At 33.0% G+C, this 22,176-nt stretch overlaps 1 protein-coding gene across 2 annotated transcripts in view; it reads left to right on the forward strand.

Annotated features, from left to right (window-relative positions):
• LOC128189674 (deoxynucleoside triphosphate triphosphohydrolase SAMHD1-like) overlaps positions 1-22,176 on the forward strand; it is a 33,480-nt gene that overhangs the window by 6,780 nt on the left and 4,524 nt on the right. The window contains exons 4-15 of one of the 2 annotated variants that reach the window (XM_052861374.1): positions 3,835-3,904; positions 4,271-4,431; positions 4,849-4,964; positions 6,561-6,637; positions 7,554-7,697; positions 11,808-11,837; positions 13,001-13,048; positions 15,146-15,310; positions 15,404-15,495; positions 19,418-19,474; positions 20,695-20,896; positions 21,941-22,027. In XM_052861374.1, coding sequence (XP_052717334.1) covers positions 3,835-3,904; positions 4,271-4,431; positions 4,849-4,964; positions 6,561-6,637; positions 7,554-7,697; positions 11,808-11,837; positions 13,001-13,048; positions 15,146-15,310; positions 15,404-15,495; positions 19,418-19,474; positions 20,695-20,896; positions 21,941-22,027 — 1,249 coding nt within the window. The remainder of the gene's footprint in view (positions 1-3,834; positions 3,905-4,270; positions 4,432-4,848; positions 4,965-6,560; positions 6,638-7,553; positions 7,698-11,807; positions 11,838-13,000; positions 13,049-15,145; positions 15,311-15,403; positions 15,496-19,417; positions 19,475-20,694; positions 20,897-21,940; positions 22,028-22,176) is intronic. The other variant, XM_052861375.1, reaches the window with a different exon arrangement.

Consider the following 22,176-nt stretch of genomic DNA (forward strand, 5'->3'; position numbering starts at 1 on the left):
AACAGGAAATAAATCTGATATTATTTACATTGATAATGTTGAAAATATTTAAAATTAAATTAGTCACATTCGTTAGAAAACAATGTTATACAAACATCCGATAATTTTTTTCCTATGTCGTATCATTCGCGTAAATAAATATGTTCTGTACGGATTTTTTTCAAAGTAATTTAACATTGTATTGAAAAGAACAAGAAATAAAAATGATTTAAATTTTTGACTCAATCTTCGTATATATTACCGGCGCTCCTTACATGTATAACGGCGTTCAGTGTATATAGATTATCATGATCTATTTGAATTAAGTTCCATTCGTAAAGATTCCCTTAATAATTTATTGCATGACTGTGTACATTGTAGGCAAATCCCTGTGCGTTAATTACGTCTTGTTTTCCGTTAATATTGGTTTAAGTAATTAAAATAATTACTTGTAAAAATAGCTATAATCGGGATTCCAAAGAACTTACTTCCCGCAATTCATAGAAATGATCAGTATGTTTTCTTTCTATGTTTACATTTAATTTTGTTCAAATAATTAATAAATTTTCTATCATTTAAATTGTGTGCTTCATCAGATACTGATTCCAATTACCTTGAAGTGATTAATTTTTCCATTGGCTATTGACAAAAAAAGAGACGCTTGACCATCCAATGAAAACAAATACACAGAGTTTGATTGACAGGTTCAGCCAGGTGCAGGTCTCACCCGATGTCCGAGGTAATGTGTGCCGCGAGTGGTCTCAATAAGAGTTATCGATGTAAATAAATTAAAAAAAGATACATGCTTATCAAAACATGCTCGTGTAAGTTAAAGTTGATTAAGGCTTGTTCCAACAGAAATGATGCTTTGCTAACTGTATTTAATATTTTTTATGTATAGCGAATTTTAATATTGTACAGTCATTTTACCGGTAACGAATCAGTATGCGGTTTCTCGTGCATGCAACTATTATTATCAAAATTCCAAATGTTTTTATTTTTTGTTTAAATCGCGTTTTTTTGTCCTTCTAAACTGTATCAAACTTCCGAAAATATAAAGGATGAATTATGGAGACAGTAATTTCAACACCCCCTCCAGTTTCCTAGTTTCGAATTCGTTTCCCAGTATCGAATTAAGCGCCCTTTATCACTTCTGACCGAATATTTTGAGGCGAATTAATTTCAAAAATATTCTAGAGGTACATGTTAATGGACTTATAAATGAACAAGGAAAAACGATTGTGGGAATATGTCATTTAAACAAATTATATGATCGTTATTTTTATCATACCGTTTTCCGGTCAAATTGAAACTGGACTTGAACAGTTTTCATTTCCGTTACTTTATAATATTGAATTTTCATAAAAACACTTTATAATAGTAATTGATGATAAGTAGTTGCCATTTTCCTTTGTTTTTCCCGTATATCTATCAATTTTTGCAGCCAAATAATACTGCTGTCGCAATGAACCGTAACTAGGAAAACTACACGTGGTTCTATTTGAAGTCGTAATTTCATTCAAAGCTCCATTATTTGATATGATGTATTATCTTTTTAAATGAATTATATTTACTAATTATTCACTAAATAGGGATCAATAACAAACTTATTTTCATAGTTAGGCTTAATTGTTTTCACACTTTCGTTTTTTCTGCTTTGAACATCCGGTAGCTCATATCTGGGGCACATTTTTAATTTGAAAACAATTCGGTAAATAATCGTGCAAATGGCAAACAACTTCACGTACTGATATAATATTTATTTCTGTGTTATAATCACCTAGCTAGAATTTTTTAAAACCTCAACTTTGTCTTCCACCAATAATTTTTCTAAAAATTATTCGATACTGGCAAATATTCGTTACCGGTAAAACTGTACCAGTACTGAAACATCGTATAAAAACGTTATATATACATGTAATCTGTAACTAGTCGTCTTTTAATACATATACCTTTCTTTTGTTTGTTAAAAATAAATTCAATTTTGTTAAAAGATAAGTATATCATTTCTTCTAGATGTTTTTTTTTTCATGAAAATACCTACAAGAGAGTTTTGCCAATCACAAACAGTTTAAAGTACATGTAATGTAAAACACGGGCTCCATTTTGAAACAAATTGTCAGAGAGTTCCGAATGAAATCTGATTAACGTTTCACATGGTTTTCGCACGCTTTGCTCGAAATGATTTAAACGCATTGTCCGAAATTCTGCACGCTTTGTCCGAAACGCTAAACGGTTTACACGAAACGCTTCACGATTCACACGAAACGCTAAACGGTTATTACGAAACGTTTTTCGCACGTAAGTCGCATGCTTTTTTGTTGTTGTATAGTAGTACGTTTCAGGGTCTGTAAATTTTGTCAGCACGCAACAATTCTAAATTGCACATTGTCTTCAAAAATTTACAAATATTTAAATAAAGAAGTTATCTTAGAGAAAAGGTTACGTGTTTTGTAGATGGGTTCGGTTTAAAAAAAACAAAACACAATTCCTGACATGACACATGAGTACATACTGTTTATTACAATGCTTGCTACCCTCTGAAAATTTAACTCGCCATTAAATATCTCATTTTTAAAGCGCTAAGCATAGCTCAGCGCTTTATTGTCGTTAGACTTCTACTTCCGGTGCAACGAATAACCGCCCCCTATGAGCAGACGTTTACATCATTTAAACTGATTAGGGAACCAGTTTCAGGAGCTTGTGCACATAACTGCACGGGCTAGTACGGGCTAATGTGAATTTATTGTACGGGGCTTACATACATCATTGCAGGGACTACCACGCAGTGATGAGGAAATATATTGCGTATACAGAAGCTGAAATGTTATATACATATATATTTTATACTAGTATACAAACAGAAGCTGTGTTAGCGCTTTTCAGTACTATCAGTACTTTGATTTAAATAATGTTTGTTACGATTACATAAACTGTGTGCGACAAATAGTTTTCCTAAAACATTTTCTTATTTTCTTTTTCAAAACATGTTTTATATGCAGACTTTCAATCACAACACGTTTTTATAACAAAAGCAGAACTGAAAGTTTAGTAATTATAATCGTTTGACACCATATCACATATGTTTTCAACTCGCAGCAACAACGGAAGACCTACTCGTGGCTTTGCCACGAGCTCTGCTCTAGTTCATACTTATTTTTGATAACGGTATATTTCTTAGATTGTACTTTTTAGTTGTTATCATGTACCTGTACATAGAATAAAATTGATACATTTCAAGCTCTTTAGGCTGAACTTTTAATGACAAAAAATTAGGGTAAAAAAAAATTTCATTTAACTTAATTTATGTTGCCATGGTTATCAGAAATAAGCAAAAATGTAAAATCCATCTTGGTTCTTTTGTGTCAGAGAGGGCTGATATTAAACAGTATCTTTTTTAAATTTCAACAGATTGAATGAACCATTGCTAAAAATATTTTGTCAAATATGATGTGCTAATAAACTTGCTAATGTCTAAAACAACTCAGTACTGGGACACTGGGTTGTTGTAAAACAAATTGGCACACAAAAGGTTAAGATTTTTTAATGGCATTGGTATGTAGTGTGTGCACAAGATCTGAATCGTAGGTATTAGGAAGTGATCTATTTTTAGTTTAATTTTCTGAATCAATGATTGTTTTAGTTCAGTTAATATAAACTATATAAAAAATTAAAATCATAAATGTAGACATTCTGTTGTAAACAACTTATAAATTGTTAAAAATTGTAACTTTTATACTGCTTCTAAAATGTCAACAGTGAGCTTATTCAACATAAATAATTTATAATTGATGATTGAAACAACATTATGGATTTTATTCCAAAAGAAATAAAAAGTTGCCAATTTTTATTTAGACCACTTGGTAGGAGACTTGAAGCTATTAAGTGTATCCAGAAAATTACTGAAGGACTTTATGGATATAAGGTAATAATAAAGTGTGGGGAAGAAATGAATACATGATATGTACTAATACATGTACATGTAATCAAAACTTCAATATCTAAAAGTTCTTGACATAAAGATTTAGGGGTTGATAATTTGCAATACAAGTGAGATGAAACAATTTGTAAATAAATGTCACTGTTCCAAAATTTATGAAGTTTTATATGTAATATATGTTTCAAATGAGTTTATCTAAAAAAAAAAAAAAGAATTGATAAGATAATGAGATGATTTGTGAAACTAGGTTGAGCTTTGTGTAATCACAAATCCTGGTACATAAGCTTATCAAGCCGTTTACTTGAGAGATCTCATTTTGAGAACTTTAACTGAAGCATATGTACATTTCAGATTTTGAATGACCCAATTCACGGACACATTGAGATCCACCCCCTCTGTGTGAGGATAGTAGACACTCCTCAGTTCCAGCGACTGCGCTCCATCAAACAACTTGGAGGAACTTATTTTGTTTATCCCGGTGCAGCTCACAATCGATTTGAGCATTCTTTAGGGTAATTATAGCAAAACTGAGGGTAGATCAAATCCCAGGATACTTGTTGCCTGTTGGTATCATTTTTTCATTAATTCAAAACAATCATATTGTAATTGAGAGTTTTTAAGTTTGTAGCGAAACATTTCATGAATGTAGAATAAGAAATACCATAAATGTTTTGAATTATAAATAGTTCTGTCTGTCAGACTTGAAACTATTGCAAAATTATTGCTACTTGCACTAATAGAATGAATTTGTTAACAGCTGGTTTTTCTTTTTTTTTTGGGGGGGGGGGGTATTCTTATCGTACATTCAGATCCAATGCAAAAAAAAGTTCTTGCTTACCATTATATTGTATAATGAAGGTGCTATTGCTAAAATATTATGTGCTTTTTGTATAACAGGTAATGATTATTAGATTATCTCTGTCTTCCAGGGTATGTTATTTGGCTGGACAGCTTACATCCACCCTCAGAAAGCGACAGCCTGACCTGGGGATCTCCAACACTGATGTCCTGTGTGTTCAGATAGCCGGACTGTGTCATGACCTAGGTATAGCAGCAGTTACGGCTTATAGCTTAGTTTGTGACATACATACATTGTATACACTGTAACTTACATGATTGTAGAGCACTTGCTAAGTCTTGTCAATTAATACTCATGTGAAAGGCTGAAAAAGAACCTTTCCAAGGTTTGATTTAACAGATAAGGTTGTCAGATTCTAAGTGTGTTTTTACCAACAATGGCATGTCATGATGAACAAAACCAACAGTTGATCCTTAATTAAAAAAATTATCTTAACTTTTTACAGGCATACATTTTAAGCACGTACTAGACTTTAACCCGTGCGTGCACGGGTTGACATTGCATATGATATCGGACATTTACAGAATAGATACATCGACACACCGTATTGTTGACACGCTTTAAGCCTACAATAATGCTATAAATTTCACTACACTCTTCTTAGTTAGAACAATCTAATTGTGTCTCGGGACAGGCCTTCACCACATGCAGTTATAATGCCTCCCATATACCCGTAATGTAGCAGAAAATTGCAGAATCACTCTGAAACGATTTTGGAGAAAATTGATGAAGGTGCATCGAAAATAATAGTCAAATTATTCATAACAAACCATTTTGGGGCTGTAAATACCTTTCATCCAAAACTTAATTTATATTATTGAAGAATTAATCACTTTTTCACCAATGTTTTTTAATCGCTTCAAATTTACACACCATGATGACATTCGGAACCCTCAGGATTTTTCCTAGTAAATGCACTGTGTTAGCGTTATCTCCCATATTTTCTTTGATGAGCAGAATATGGGCGAGTTCGATCATTAACTAGAGTTCAGCCACGGTAGTAAGGAAAACTTATGGTGCGCATGTCTGTGTTCGAACGCACATTGGTCGATGTCTGGTTGAAACAATGAGAAAGATGTTAATTGCTACTCATAATTTTATTGTTCATGAAAAAAGAAGGAAAATAACATGTAAGCACATTGAATCATATGTGTGTGCGCTAAAATTTAACACATTGCATGTTGTGCTGATTAAAATAAGCAAAATTCGGAGGTTCGGCTTTCCACCGCCATCTTTAAACTACCTGACCAGAGACAGACCAGAGTCACTCCGTTGGTTGGACCACAGTTCCATTTTAGTCGGACTAAAGTGAGTTCGATCTCATTGTAGTCGAACCACGGCGACGTTAGTTTGTGATCGAACTCGCTCTATATAAGCAAATTTCCAATGAAAATTTACAAGTATTTGTATTATCGTTTCTGAGTTTATCCAAATGTGATATTGTGGAAACACAAACTAAAGAGCCTTCGGTGATTTAGCGTGAATGTAGAATGCACATGTGCAAGATTGTAAAATCCAAAAAATCTGGACGATTTCCAGAATTTTCGTTAATTATCAATAAGTGAAGCTTGATTGAGAAAATATAAAAAACAAATTGGTTATCTTCAAGTACCAATGATGTTTAAAATCTATAAAACAAAAGACAGTACTCTTCTGGTTTATCGGTATTAAAGCCCCAAAATTCGAGTCTATTATTTTAATATAGTAGTATAGATTATTTATGGTTTAAACCGCAAAACTAATATTTACAAGTTATTTAAGAAGATGGATCTTTCACTGTAGGACATGGACCATTGTCTCACATGTTTGACAATAAATTTTTGCCTGTTGCCCGACCCAAGGACAAGGACAAAATTAAGGTAATTATTATTTTTTATTTAACGCTATTATTAATGGAGCAAATTATATTTCCTGATATTAAATTAAACAAACAGTAAATTTTGTTTGTTTGTCCTTACTTAATGATGTATGATGTCATTTATATGATTTTTAGGTCACCTGAGTTACACATTTTACCTATTTCCACTGGTCGTCTTCCATCTTTGGATCATGCATTTACAATTTTACATTTTTAACTTCTTGAAAACTACAAGGCCGATTGTTACAATTTTTGTTGTTGTAATTCATCTTCAGGATGAAAGGAATATACATACATGTATACTGTAGCTTGTGAAATTTATGACCATGCAATTCACAGGGTATCATGGGTGGGGCCAAAAAACAAAAAAAAGGCAAAAATCTTTTTCTCTACTCCTACACATGATAGAAAAAACTTAAAACATGATTATTATAACCATCATGAAGCCATTTGTCAAATTCTGAAATTCTTGGCCCTGGGGCAAAGCCAATATGGCTACATAGTGTAAATATATTAAATCTTAGAAAATGTTCTTCTCCATTTTCACAATAGTGGGATATCTGAATGCATGATTCTGATGTCCATTAGGCCCTCTAACAAAATTGTGAAATTCATGGCCCTTGGGTCAAGGATTCAAGCCCTAGGGCGGGACCAATATGGCCACTTAATTAAATGCATTTAATCCTAGAAAATTTTATTACATCTACAGCAGGGGAGAAAATCTGAGTGCATGGTTATGATATTCAATTATTCATGAAGCTCTCTACCTTAATTTTGAAATTCAATCAATTAAAAATTTCTCTGTTTTTTTTGGATGTGTAATATACTTATTAGGAACAGCATTTTAAACCCAGCTTTTGGGGATGCATACTATACAAAAGTCTTGCAGTATTTTGACATAAATCTACTTTTTTCAGCATGAAGCTTTATCTGTGAAGATGTTTGACCACTTAGTGAGCAGTAACAACTTGTTGGGGGAATTTGAGAAGTATGGACTGACAGAACAAGACAGGACTTTCATTAAAGAACAGATCGCGGGACCGCGCAAACACATCCAAAAGGTACAGATGGTCTCTAATGTTATCACCGTAATACATATATTATGAATGCAGATTTTGAAGATATTTTGATAGTGGATATTTTGTGCTTAACCCTTTCACATTTTGGACTTTTTACTCATATTCAGAGATTTTTTTTTAAAATAAATTATTTTCTTTAAACTGCTGCACAAAATTTGGTGAAACTTTGCATAGAATAAAGACACAATGTATAGATGTACTATTTACTAGGAGAATGTGGTTCCATTCTTTTTCTGGGAATTTCTGCCCTTTTTGAACTTAGAATTTTGGCTATTTACGAAGAATATGTCAGCAGAACTCCTTTTAAAACAATGCACATAATTAAGTGAAACTGCATAGATACCGTATTACGTGTATTTTTTACGTGCTGCTAATTTTTACTAATTTTTACGAGTTATATAAATCCGTAAAAATTAAACGCATAAATTTTCACAGAAGTAAAAAAACACCGCACGTAAATTTCTACATCGTACGTATGAGAGTAATGATCATGACCTTCAGCTCAGTCCCTGACGGATGTACATGTACGTATATTTGGGCGTTTTTGGTCAGGTGGTGATAACAGATCTTTCAGTCATTCTTGAGTATTTTTTAAAACTACGTTTAAATCCATGTTAGTAGCTAGATGTCTTTTTTGGTTGGGAGAGAAAGAAAGAGAGAGAGAATAATTTTTTGAAATGGAGTTGTCTCTCTTTTTTTCCCGGTAAATCGATTTGAGATGAGCACATGGTGTACATCAATGATGATACCCAGATAAATAGGAATAAGTAAAGTGTATATCACATATGAAATAAAGGTAAATGTATAAAGTAAGGATGTCAATGAGTACCTGGTTAACCAGGTACTCGATCGAACGTCAGAGTATTGAATACTAAAATCGGTACTCGGTTACTCGGATGTATATTTTTTAATATTTTTAGGTTTATTTAATAATGCATTAAAACATCGGTTTTAAAACTTAAAACGTCAATTGCACTTGTACATACAGTTAGGCCAAAAAAAAAATATTCCTGTTTCCGGTCACTTGACCAAAAAAATTAGGGTAGGTAGGTAGGAAAAAAAATTTATTTTTAAAAAATATTTTATTTTAGGAGCATGTGTGTAATAATGAGAGAGATGTATATTCCCAGTGTTCAGTATGTAAATAGATGATTTAAAATTTCCAAAGGTCTTTGTATTGTTGATGCATGTAATGTATAGAAAACAACAGGCAAAGAAAAAAAATAGATGAATTTTTTAATTAAAAATAAAAACTAATATTATTTGCAAAATTTTATCTACGTATATGAATGTACATGTATTTATCCTTTTCTGGATAAATATTTTTGTATTGTATTAGCTTAATGTCAATATCAACATGATTAATTAAATCACTCTCTGTACTTACGTGTATTTAGTATTAGTCCAACCCTTTGACCCACTTACTACCGTACATTATGTAGAGGATCTGTTTAATTCTCAAGATAATATAGAAAGCAGTTTTATGATAATTTTAACATCTGTTGTAGTTATTAACTAATAGCGGGTTATTGACTAACTGTAATATCAGGATTTAAAGTAATAAACATTGTTTTTGTAATTTCCAATAGACAGTATGTTGTTGCATCACCCGTATTTATAACCTCTGAAGGTAAGATAGTCGCAAGTTATTCACCACAAGGTATATTTATGCAGTAAAAATGTCTGTAGATTAATTTTTCTATCATTCTTTCGCCAGTGAGGTTAATTTACACATTTATGAACTTCGAAGACTTGGTCATCTTCACTTCTCTTTCTGAGGAAATTCTGGCAAAGTTGCCGATCACCACCATGATCACAAAAAAACTTTAAGGGTCGGAGGGTAAAAGACAGGGTCGGTCTGGCGACAGGAAACAGGAATAATTTTTTTTTTGGCCTTATTAGGATTTCCTACGCCTCTAAATATGCTAATTGACCGTTGCTAAATGACCGTTATCGCCTGCGGCAGTGTTTGTATAGTAATTATCGTGACCAAGCACCTGTTACCTAGCTTTTCTCACCTTTGGCTGTCTTCGACCCTTATTATTTGGCTTACTTTAATGATTTGTTTTCACTAAACATCGTCGTTTATATAGTCTATTATATAAATTAGATAGCATACAGTAGAGAAATTGAACAGACCTAAACTTCAAAGTTTAGGTCTTTTAAAAAATATTTTAAAAGAACTGAAGATTCAAAAAACGTAAAATATCAGCTGTGCTAGTAAACTAGCTTATTCTATATGTACGGGGGGAACGACAAACATGTTAAATCACATTTGTCTTAAAGATAAGGAGGAATTTCTACAAAAGTGACCAAGTTTTTACAGGTATCAATGTACTTGTTCATATTTATTTACATTCTTACCGAGTACCCGGGTACTCGATCGGAAAAACGTCCGAGTAACCGAGTACTAAAAATTAACCAATTTGACATCCCTAGCTATAAATATAAGGAATCGTTAACAGAAAAACAATTTTCTGATTTGTATATGTATGTGTCAACTGTAACAAAGTCACGGTGAAATTTCCCCATTTTACCACAGATTATTTAAATTTTTACGGACATGTCCAATTCGTAAAAAAAAACGCGTAAAAATTCAAATCACCCTATTTTATGACAAATTCGTAAAAAATTACAGCAGTAAAAATTACCCATTATATGGTAATAAGGACACAGTATGTAGATGTGCATATTACCATGAAATTCTGGGTTTCCCTTTTTTGTGTGAATTTTGGCCCTTTAAAACAGAATCCAGGCCATTAGCAAATGTAGTACATTGTACTGAAACAATTTCTCAGAACAACTCCTTGTGTACCCCTAAATAAAATTTCATAAAACATTGTAGTTGTTAACACTTTAAGTACATATTTGCAGGAAGTTTTGATGTGATAATTTTTCTGTTTGTTGTGTCCCTTTATTAAATTATTTTATGTATTTAATACATACTCTGCCATTCATTATGTGAAGAATTGTCAAGTATTCTGCAATGTTGGAGCGTTGTGTATGTGAGATTGCTTACTTTTTCTTTCATTTTAAATACTCTGAGCATAAATATGGGAGGTTTCAGATCAGATTTTTTAAACTATGATTTTCATAAGCGCCCATAAAAGAAGAATTTATTTCCTACATAACAACCTTAGGTTTAAACAGCATGAGAGAGAAAGTGAACAAACTTTAAAAATGATGGACTTAACAAATACCCAGTGTTTAATTTACACGTATACTAGTTGCTGCTGTTGGTTAAAGGTTTCTTCATCATACATTTGATGACTTTTTAAATTTTCATATACTGTAGAAATTAATGGATGGTAAGTAATGATATATATTAGTCACACTTACAACATTTTAATTCTTTGTAGGGTAATGGCTTCCACAAGCTGTTTTCCTAGTAGAGGTGTTTTTAGTAGTTTATTTCATCATTTGTTTAAACATTTTCATTTTAACCGGGTTTTCCGTGGGAAAAATCTGGTTATTGAAATCCTAAAAATGGCATGCAAGTGAGTGAGTGGGGTTGGTTAATGCAAGAAAAATACCACTATTGTACCCTTAACTCATACAGTTTACAAGATGGATTTGGTTTGCAGATCAGTTGTACATAATAATTATACAAGTATCAGAGATATGCATCTTACTTTGATATTAATTTTTGATGATTTATGCTTAAAAATTTTTTTAAAGATTTTGTCAACACTTAAGTCAGTGTTAATTTTATTAAGAATAGAGTAATTCCAAAACAGTATTTCCAACAGAAGAAAGTGTTTTAAAAAAATCTGAAATAGTGCCCCAGTTAAAAATTGAATGTTTGCTCTCTTGATGTGACTGTCAGATAAAAAGGAACCAAACTAGCTAGAATATTTGTGATAATTGTATATTTCATTAAAGGGTTATTGTTGGACTTTGTTTATCATGTGAATCTTTTCATAAATATGCCATTTATCAAGTGATTTTAGTGACTTACAATCATTTCATATATACTCTTCAACTCCTTTTAATTGTAGCAATTCCCCCAAATATTGACACCAGTTTTATATTAACAGTAGCGAGTAGTTAGGTTAAAGGTTTCGAAATACAACTTTTAAAACCATTTTGTAGGCATTGCACACAAGTTGTCCAACTTGTAAGGTAGGTAGGTGAAACTTATTATCAATAAGATGTTGTACGTGGGAGACTTGGGAGCAATGAGTTTGGAACTCATTGCTGCAGATTGCTTTATTGCTTTATTGTCAAATCGCTTGAACACAACTGGTAAAATAACTTCTTTTACCAGGTTGTATTCTTGCTTTTAATGCAGATTTTATGACAAGATTTTCTTGTTCACAATTTTGATAAATGAAAAGACAAATAAATCTTCATGGGAGGTTTTTTTAAAAGCTTGAGCTTTTACATGACTGCGTCCAAGCTGTTCTTAACCTTGCAGAAGCTCTTTGTATTACATGTTTACTTTAAATTGTTTGTTGTCGCACTATCTCTTAAACATGCTATCTTACCTCAGAAATTGAAGTATATTAATTCACGTCAAGAACGAATCGCCATTTTTACATGTAAACAAACTGCACCACTTCACTTTACGGAGCTTGTGATGGTGTTTAAAAGAATATCAGAGGCAAGTGAAGTGACGATATCTGCAGTAAAATGTCCGAGGAATTTTTTGGAATCAAACATTTGTACAGAATGTGTTCGGAGTTGAGATTAATCAGTCCTAAACTAGCACAATTTTTTGTGCGCCGTAAATTGCAGTTTTTTTCTATGGGAGGCACTGTAGCTCCCAGGTCGTCCATCCGAATTTTTCCAGATAGGGAGCTACAGTCCTGCAGCTAGCATTGACATAACAGTCTGATGTATAAACATTAAAAGTTGCTTGGTTGTGTCACCAAACTTCTTACTCAAGTTGCACACAGGAAGTAATGGACCACATCAAATTTCAGGCCAGAGTCTAAGTTTACTGATAAAGCTATGTTAAATACTGTTTAACTAATGCATTGCTATTATGGTACTAAGGGGTTGGCTCCTATTGACCTTAAGATCATATATCAGGGAGAAAAGGATCTCATTAACAAACTTTTCTTGTTGGTACATTTATTAGTGCTAATTAAAAAACTTTAACAATTAGCTTTTATTTTTTATTGTCCTTGTACATCATTAATGAACAGTAAAACATTATGTCTTCACTTAATTCGTATAAATATTTTCTACTTTAATTTTTTTCAAAAAAAATTTTAACTGAATTTTATGGACTTAAGATTTATGATATGATGAATGTCAGTTATATATATTTTTCATTCTAGAATTGGCCATACAGTGGAAGAAGTAAAGACAAAGGATTTCTTTATGAGGTAATTTAAAGCTGCATGGTCCAATTTTACAGTTTTAAATCGTCAAATAATTTTTTTAACAAACTTGATTGTCTTATGAAATTACAAAGTTTCACCAAAATAAAATCTCAGAGACTACCTCTCTTAAAAGATATAAGTAGTTGAATTTAATAAATAAATGAATGCTGTTGGGTTACACAAAAATTGGATGCTCCCTGTGCAATGAAATTGTAAACTGGAAGAATCTTTGTCGGTCCGGAAATTTATTTTACAAATTCCAATATCTTTATTATACCCCCGCAAACGAAGTTTAGGGGGGTATATTGGTTTCACCCTGTCCGTCTGTCTGTCCGTCCGTCTGTCCGTCTGTCCGTCTGTCTGTAGACGCAACTTTGTCCCCCCTATAGAATTTTTTATTACTGCATGGAACAGTTTGAAAATTTGTACATATGTTGAACACCATCTGAAGATGTGCACCTGCAATTTTTTTTAAGATCAGACAAGATTTAATGATTTTATGACAGTTTTTATTTTCCTTATTCTATATATTGAACACTAATGTTGAAAAGTAAGGGAGGTAATCCTTACAGATTTTATTAATTAATTAATAGAAAACACCTTAAAATATATTTATATAAATACATCCAGATGGAGTTTTTTGTCTTTATGTCTTAATTAATTAAAAAAAAAATTATTTTTTTTAGTATTCTATCAACTGACAATGCAAAGTTTTTGTTTATCAATGGTAAATTCTTAGGAGCTAATAAGAACATCAAAGACAAGTGTGGCTGAATTCATTTGTCCCAAGGGAGCCATTATCTGAGCCATGGTTCAGATGGAGCATGTGTTTAGGGGAAATTGATAATCTGTAAAATGGGTGATGGTTTTGGGGCTATTTTAAAACTGTTTCTTGTAAACCAAAAGGTCTATCATTATAAGGAAACAAATAATATAATTATTAATAAAGAAGTTAAACTATTTTTAGAGGTTGTTTAAATTTATTTGTCAAGTAAATTGATGAAGAGACCCTATTGGGCATTAATTTAAATGAAATTTAAAATTACTGATATGATTGTAGTGTTTTGGCAATTTTAAAATTGTTTGTAATATTAAATTTTCTTTTTTTATTACATATTTTTACATAGTATGGTAATTATGGTAATGTTTTGGGAGTTTATTAAATTTAACAAGTTCATCAAAGAAAATCATAGTCCTATGGGATCAATTTTCTGATATGGAGTTCCATTGTGTCATAGGAGAAAGTGAGGAAAATTTGAAACAACTAATTGCATCTGTCAAGACTCTTATTAGAAAGATATTGAAAGTTTTATCAACAGAAGAGCATTGCTTGGCTACCGGTATTTCTATTCACTGCAAAGGGAGGGGTTATTGTCATTTTGTTGGTTTTTCTTTAAATCAATTAAATAAAAAAAATATATCATCAAATACATACATTTGTAAATGTATTACTGTTATAGATATGTATTTACAGTGAAATTCTGACAATTTTGATTCTAATTTTTCTTTGTTAACTAATTTTTTTTTTTTTTACAATTCTAGAAATTTTTTTTTGTATGTGTTCCAAACCTTTATTATTCAATTCAATTATTTGTCCCATTTGAAATTAGCCTAGCGGGGGTATTAGTCCCATTAGGACAGTTCTAGTTAATATTGAGATCTCAGTGTCAGTGCTGATGTCTGAATTCTTTATATTAGGATGTTGTGTGTTCTAAACACAATGTGAGCATCATTTTAAGCTGTCAAGTATACTTTCAAATCAATAGCATGTTGAATGCTATTGTCCATACTGTTAAGGTTTGCCAAACTATATAATCCTTGTTTATTTGATGTAAATTTCAGTATGTATATTTGTCCCGAAACCTAATGGATGTAGATGTATCTTTATATACTAGAAACCCTAAAGCATACCACTACACCAAAAAAGCTTGCGACTTTCTTGCTTGAAACGTTTAGGGTAAACCTTGAGGCATAACAAGGAAACCATTCAGTGTTTTGTGTGAACTGTTTACGGAGAGACAGTGCAGCTAGCGTGCAGCGAGCTAGTGGTGTAGGAGAATGTCTTAGGATGTTTAAGTGTCTGATGTTGCTTTTTAACAGATTGTGGCAAACAAGAGAAATGGGATTGATGTGGACAAATGGGACTATTTTGCTCGGGATTGCCACATGCTCGGGATCAAGAATAACTTTGATCATACTCGATGTATGAAGTATGCCAGAGTTTTGAAGGTTGATAATGAACTGCAGATATGCTCAAGAGATAAGGTTATTTTCAATTAGTGCTCTTGTATAAAAAGAAAAAAATTGTGACTTTGAAAAAATACAAAATTGTAATGTCTGTATGGTTTGATTTTTTAGGAAGTAGGAAATTTGTATGACATGTTTCATACTCGGAACACTTTGCACAGACGAGCATATCAACACAGTGTGGGAAACATCATAGAAACAATGTAGGTCATTTTTTAATTTCATTTGAAATGACGATGCCCTTTCTGTCCCTGTCAAAGCAATTAATCATTCTTCTCTATTGTCGTTGATGCTTGGCAGTTTTTAGCTCACCTGAGCTGAAAGCTCAAGTGAGCTATTCTGATCACATTTTGTCTGTCGTCCGTCTGTCCGTCCGTCTGTCCGTAAACTTTTCACATTTTCAACATCTTCTCAAGAACTACTAGGCCACTTACAACCAAACTTGGCACAAATCATCCTTAGGCAAAGGGGATTCAAAGTTGTGAAAATTAAGGGCCACACCCATTTTCAAGGGGAGATAATTAGAAATTAATGAAAAATTTCGAAAAATTTTCAAAAATCTTCTTGTCAAGAACCAGAAAGCCAGGAAAGCTGAAACTTGTGTGGAAGCATCCTCAGGTAGTGTAGATTCAAAGTTGTGAAATTCATGACCCCCGGGGGTAGGGTGGGGCCACAATGGGGGGTCGAAGTTTTACATAGAAATATATAGAGTAAATCTTTAAAAATCTTCTTCTCAGAAACTAAACAGTCAGGAAAGCTGAAACTTGTGTGGAAGCATCCTCAGGTAGTGTAGATTCAAAGTTGTGAAATTCATGACCCCCTGGGGTAGGGTGGGGCCACAATGGGGGGTGGAAGTTTTACATAGGATTATATAGAGTAAATCTTTAAAAATCTTCTTCTCAGAAACTAAACAGTCAGGAAAGCTGAAACTTGTGTGGAAGCATCCTCAGGTAGTGTAGATTCAAAGTTGTGAAAATCATGACCCCCGGGGGTAGGGTGGGGCCACAATGGGGGGTCGAAGTTTACCATAGGAATATATAGAGTAAATCTTTAAAAATCTTCTTCTCAGAAACTGATCAGCTAGCAAAGCTGAAATTTGTGTGGAAGCATCCTCATGTAGTGTAGATTCAAAGTTGTGAAAATCATGACCCCTGGGGGTAGGGTGGGGCCACAATGGGGGGTCGAAGTTTACCATAGGAATATATAGAGTAAATCTTTAAAAATCTTCTTCTCAGAAACTAATCAGCTAGCAAAGCTGAAATTTGTGTGGAAGCATTCTCAGGTAGTGTAGATTCAAAGTTGTGAAAATCATGACCCCAGGGGTTAGGGTGGGGCCACAATGGGGGGTCGAAGTTTTACATAGGAATATATAGAGTAAATCTTTAAAAATCTTCTTCTCAGAAACTAAACAGTCAGGAAAGCTGAAACTTGTGTGGAAGCATCCTCAGGTAGTGTAGATTCAAAGTTGTGAAATTCATGACCCCCTGGGGTAGGGTGGGGCCACAATGGGGGGTGGAAGTTTTACATAGGATTATATAGAGTAAATCTTTAAAAATCTTCTTCTCAGAAACTAAACAGCCAGGAAAGCTGAAATTGTGTGGAAGCATCCTCAGGTAGTGTAGATTCAAAGTTGTGAAAATCATGATCCCTTGGGGTAGGGTGGGGCACAAGGGGGGGGGGGGGGGAGGTCGAAGTTTTACATAGGAATATATAGAGTAAATATTTAAAAATCTTCTTCTCAGAAACTAATCAGCCAGGAAAGCTGAAACTTGTGGGAAGTATCCTCAGGTAGTGTAAATTCAAAGTTGTGAAAATCATGACCCTTGGGGGTAGGGTGAGGCCACATGGGGGGGGGGGGGGTGTTAAAGTTTTACATAGGAATATATATAGAGTAAATCTTTAAAAATCTTCTTCTCAGAAACTTATCAGCAAGATGATTCTTTATAATTGTTAAGACTTTGGCTCCAGGACAATTTTTCGGCCTCACAAGAAGAGTCAGAGTTTGATGTAGCTAAATATCCCATATAAACAATTGTAAAGGATCTTTTTGAGAACTGCAATACTCAACATGTGATATGACTATAAAATTGAAGCAGGCAGCTATTTTTTCGTTAGAATCTTTTTGTATTACTGTTTTGAGTTATTGCCCTTGATTTATTGATTCTTGATTATTTTAATTAATGCATCCACTGTTAACCAATTATTGTGATGACAAGAGCAGACTTTAATCACCGCTCCTGCACATATTGTGATTTTTATACAATAATAAATATTCAATGTATATAAGTTGTTCTGCATAAGTAGTTTTGGGTTAGGCCGGATTAGTTTGTTTATTTTTGATTTCCAATTTTTAGATACTATGAATTATTTTAGGCCGGCACATATATAGGGACAGTGTATATTGCATTGCGACGAGCGACTGTTTGGGGTTAAACTTGAACAAGTACGGAGAGATTGAGGGTGTGGACATCCCTGCTCTATCTAATCTTCGTGTTTTTCTAACTTACGATACAGAGTGTGCGGTCCTTCCTGCCCTGTATCGCATTAATACAAGTGTGCGGTCATACCTGCTTGTCTTGGTGGTGGTTGCGGCGGAGCACTAGTGTATGGTCATCCCTTCTGGTGTTCTGGCCTTTCTAGCGCAAGTGTGCGGTCATCCCTGCTTGCGTTATCTCTGCTTGCATTAACGTTGGTACCTGTGAGTTGCGTAGGTGTGCGTTCATCCCTGCCTGCGTAACTTTGAGTCCCTAAATATGTGCAGGAGCGGTGATTAAAGTCTGCTCTTGTAAATATTGGCAGCAATCAGGGCTATCCGAGTTCCAAGGGGGAAAAATGGATTTTATTTATTTAGGATCTACATGTATTATTGTACATTGTCCAGATTGTTTGTATTATGACTCCATTAAGCTGACTTTATCATACCTATTGTTCCTCAGGTGAGCGATGTGGCCCATGGGCCTCTTGTTTTGGTATCTGGCTTTGTATATTTTTTGTTTCCGATAACTTGATGTTTTCAACTAAGTAATGACTGAATTTGCTTTGTTCTTTGGTTCTGTGTTACAAGTAGCTGATTGCTAGAGTGTTAATGTTTCTTTTTGACACCAATTGACATTATTTTATGGTTTTATTAACCGGCTTTTAATGGTTTCCTTCTCTTTGGTAAGGGAGACAATTATAACAGGGATGATCTATGCATAATTATCAAATTAGATACATGTATAGAATATCTGAACTGGTATGATGGAAGCATGAGCTTTTCTGATGTTTAGCCTTCTTTTATAAGATCAGAATTCTTTCTTTGTAACCGGGCACTTTGTCCAATGGTTAGTCATGTTGATATACTGGAAGTAGGTAAATTGCTGGTTATAAAGAAAAATTATCCTTATATTTTGTATTACCAATTTTACATTGATGTTTCATATGCCTCTGTTTATATTAGAATCAGGTGTTTATAGTCACCTAGTGGCTCAAAAAAAGTATTATACTTTTTGGAAATTGGCGCTGGAAATAAAAAAATATGTGGAATATGAATTTATTGGAGGTTTTACACATTTAATTAATCCACTTTTAACTTACAAGCCATTGAGGTTAATTAGAAATTACACTTCAACAAAACTATGTATTGGACATTAAATGACTGCCCAATGGTTGCCGTTGTCAAAGTTTAGTAATACATGTAATGGGAATGACACTGTGAGAGAAAAATAGGATTCAAGGTTATTTGATGACAACGGTCAGAAATAAAATGCATTTAGAAAGAGTGTGTGTCAATAAATATACAAATTCTTTAAGTTCATAAAAAAATGAGGTTGTTCTGAGAGGTGGCTTTGTTATCCTAAATCATGCTACATTATTTGCAGAATGTACTAACCTGTGCTTGCATGACTAAATTTTTTTTCAAAAGTTTGTGTTTAAATATGATCATGGAAATCATGTAAAAACAGGTTTTTGGTAAGTTATGGTTTTTGTGTCACTATGCCTCTTTCAAATATTTTTGCTTCAATAGTGGAAGGGCATCAAAAAGTTGATTTTGAAGAAATTGCTACGGCTTGCACCAATATTAACACGTGACTTCAAGCTTATACGTACATGTATACCTTGCAATGGTTGATGTTTTACTTTTAGGATAACTGAGGCAATGTTGAAGGCTGATGAGTTTATGACGATTCCAGGAACAAACGGGTAGGTCCAGAACTACAAACAAGACACATACTGAATTTAAAATCAACCACTGAAAATGAGAATATTAAGCATCAAGGTATGCCATAGAATTTTCTGAATAGGAATAAAACTTGGAGCAAGATGGGTAAAATTGAAAATGGAAAGCAAAATTAAATCAAAATAATAATGTAGAAAATAACTAGACACATCTTGTTGCAAGCAACGAGTGGGTCTTCCATCTGATTTTAGAGAATATGAGATAAAATCCTTCACTTTTAAGACAAAATTGTTAATCTACGCAAAAAATTAGGGGGGGGGATTTTGGCACTCGGGCTTGAGTCCGGGTCACCTGAGCACATTTCCACGACTCTGAGCTACTCAGACTCTTGCTTCAGGACTTTGATGCTTAATATCTCGAGAACGCGTGGATCGATTTTAAAACAAATCACATATTCTGAATCAGTGAAAGTGTCACTATCATCTTTTTGGGGGAAAATATAAAACAAAAAAGTTTGAAAAATTTATTTTTTAAATCTGCTTCTGGTGACGACCGGAAGTGACGGCTGACATTTGCTTTACCGAGGTACACCAGAAAAACAAGAGATCTATCATCTCTAAGAATTTCAGTCCTTTATCTTTACTCGTTTTTAAGAAATCTAAGAGACAATTGACTTTTAAAAATCACAAAACGAAGATAACTTCTGACCGGAAGTAAAGTTTTAAAAACTGTTCCGGTGGTATAAAATTCAGAGGATGAAGCATCAGTCCTGAAAATTTGAAGAAAATCCCATGAGCCATCTCCGAAAAAATCGCCTGCACAAAATTTGTTAGAAAAAAAAAGGTTAAAAATAATAATAAGAAAAGTGAAGAAGAAACAATAGAATAATAGTAGGGTCTTTCGCTGAAGACGGAAGCCCCTAAAAATGAATTTATAATTAGAAGTAGTCTGGTATCAGACAAGGAAAGGAAGCATAGCATTTGTTTATAGTGACAGTATATTTCATATTTTGACAGAAGTAAGAAGGTAAATATGAAATTTAAATTTAATTGAGATTTCGCATATTCTAATTCAAAATTTAACAGCTTATAAGCTGCTGAAGTCTCATCCAGAATTTAACATGTCTTAACAAACTCCATTGTTTTAGAGCTTTGCATTACCGTACTTCTTTGAGCTTTGAAACAGCATCATAACTATATTGTTTTCACTTTACACTTGTTTTAAAAATAACTGAAAATTTCAGAAAGATGCGTAAATTATCAGAGACAGTTGATGACATGGAGGCTTATCAAAAACTGACTGACTTCATTGTTGAGCAAATTCTTTGGTCTACGGACGAAAAACTGAAAGAGTCCAGAGAAATCTTGATGAGAGTCCAGAGAAGACAGCTGTTTAAGTGTGTGGGAAACACTCGTCCTCCAAAGGACTCTGATGTCAAAGAGAAGGTAATTGGGAAAAATATAATGAAACACCCTGTACAAGTGTGGGAGGCACATTCAAAGAAAATGTCATCAAAGAAAAGATAGCACAAGTGAATGGGCTACAGGAATACCCTGAGGGGCTCCAACACGAAAGGGGAGACAATAAAGGAGATATAGTAAAACTGGATTTGAACGAACACAGATATAGCGAAATCTCGGATGTAGCAAAAAAAAATTGAGTCCTCAGTAAAATTCTTTCAAAATCTTTGAGAAATATTTGGTTAAAACAAATTTATGGATATAGCGAACTGTGAATAATGACGAATTTTAACACTTTTATAACAAATTTCTTTACGGTTTTGAAAGTTTGCACTACCATTTAACATAATAGTTTGAATAAATTTATTTTCACAAACATTCTTTCATTTACAATCCAATTATTTAAAGGTATTAAAAGAATGTATTCAATTTTTCATTCTAAATCAAGCCTCAATTAGCAAAAATTGTAGTGGGAACTTTTGTATTGCAATACATTGTGATATTTTAAAATGTATTGTGATATGTATTGTGATGGGGTTTTTTTATATCAAAATTTGAAATTTTCCTTAATGTTAATGTACTGTAGAAGACTTTTCCTTATATACATAATTCATTTGCCCTATAAGTCTATAAAAAGAATAAAACATTTTTGTTGTTAATTAAAGAACTGAAACTAAAATGTGTTCATATTCCCGTCTTTCCTTTCGTGTTAGGAACAATAACAAATGCATTTGCCATTTTTAATTCAAATCAGAATTTTTAAATACCAAGCCTGTAACAAAATTCCGAGCCTGATCAATTAAGCCAGTATACCGGCATAATGGAGACGATATTTTTTTGGCCATGTATCGCAATACAAGGGAATAATACAAGCAGTTAAGGGGTTTCGTAAAGTAGTGTTTTGTCATTCTGATATGAAATGTTTGATAGATTAAAAAAACTTTATTTACTTTTGAAAGGAGAAAATTAATGTATGTTATTATATACAATCATTTATTGAAATATTAAGCATGTTTTTGTCATTTTCAGGATTATGATGAGAAAGTAAAAGACAATTTTGTGGAAATCTTGAAGAATATGGGCAGTCGTTTGGGAAGAGACGATATTATTATACATGTAAATATTTTATTTGTTTATACAAAATTGATTAAAAAATTCTCTCACTAAAACTTTATCATGTTTTTTATAATCAAATTCTTTTTGATGTGGCTTTTCTGGTAGCACCATTCTCAATTCTAACAGCCGTGTTACGCAAAAATATTATA

This window comes from Crassostrea angulata, chromosome 6 (genome assembly GCF_025612915.1).
Source record: "Crassostrea angulata isolate pt1a10 chromosome 6, ASM2561291v2, whole genome shotgun sequence".
In the NCBI taxonomy this organism is placed as follows: Eukaryota; Metazoa; Mollusca; class Bivalvia; order Ostreida; family Ostreidae; genus Magallana; species Magallana angulata.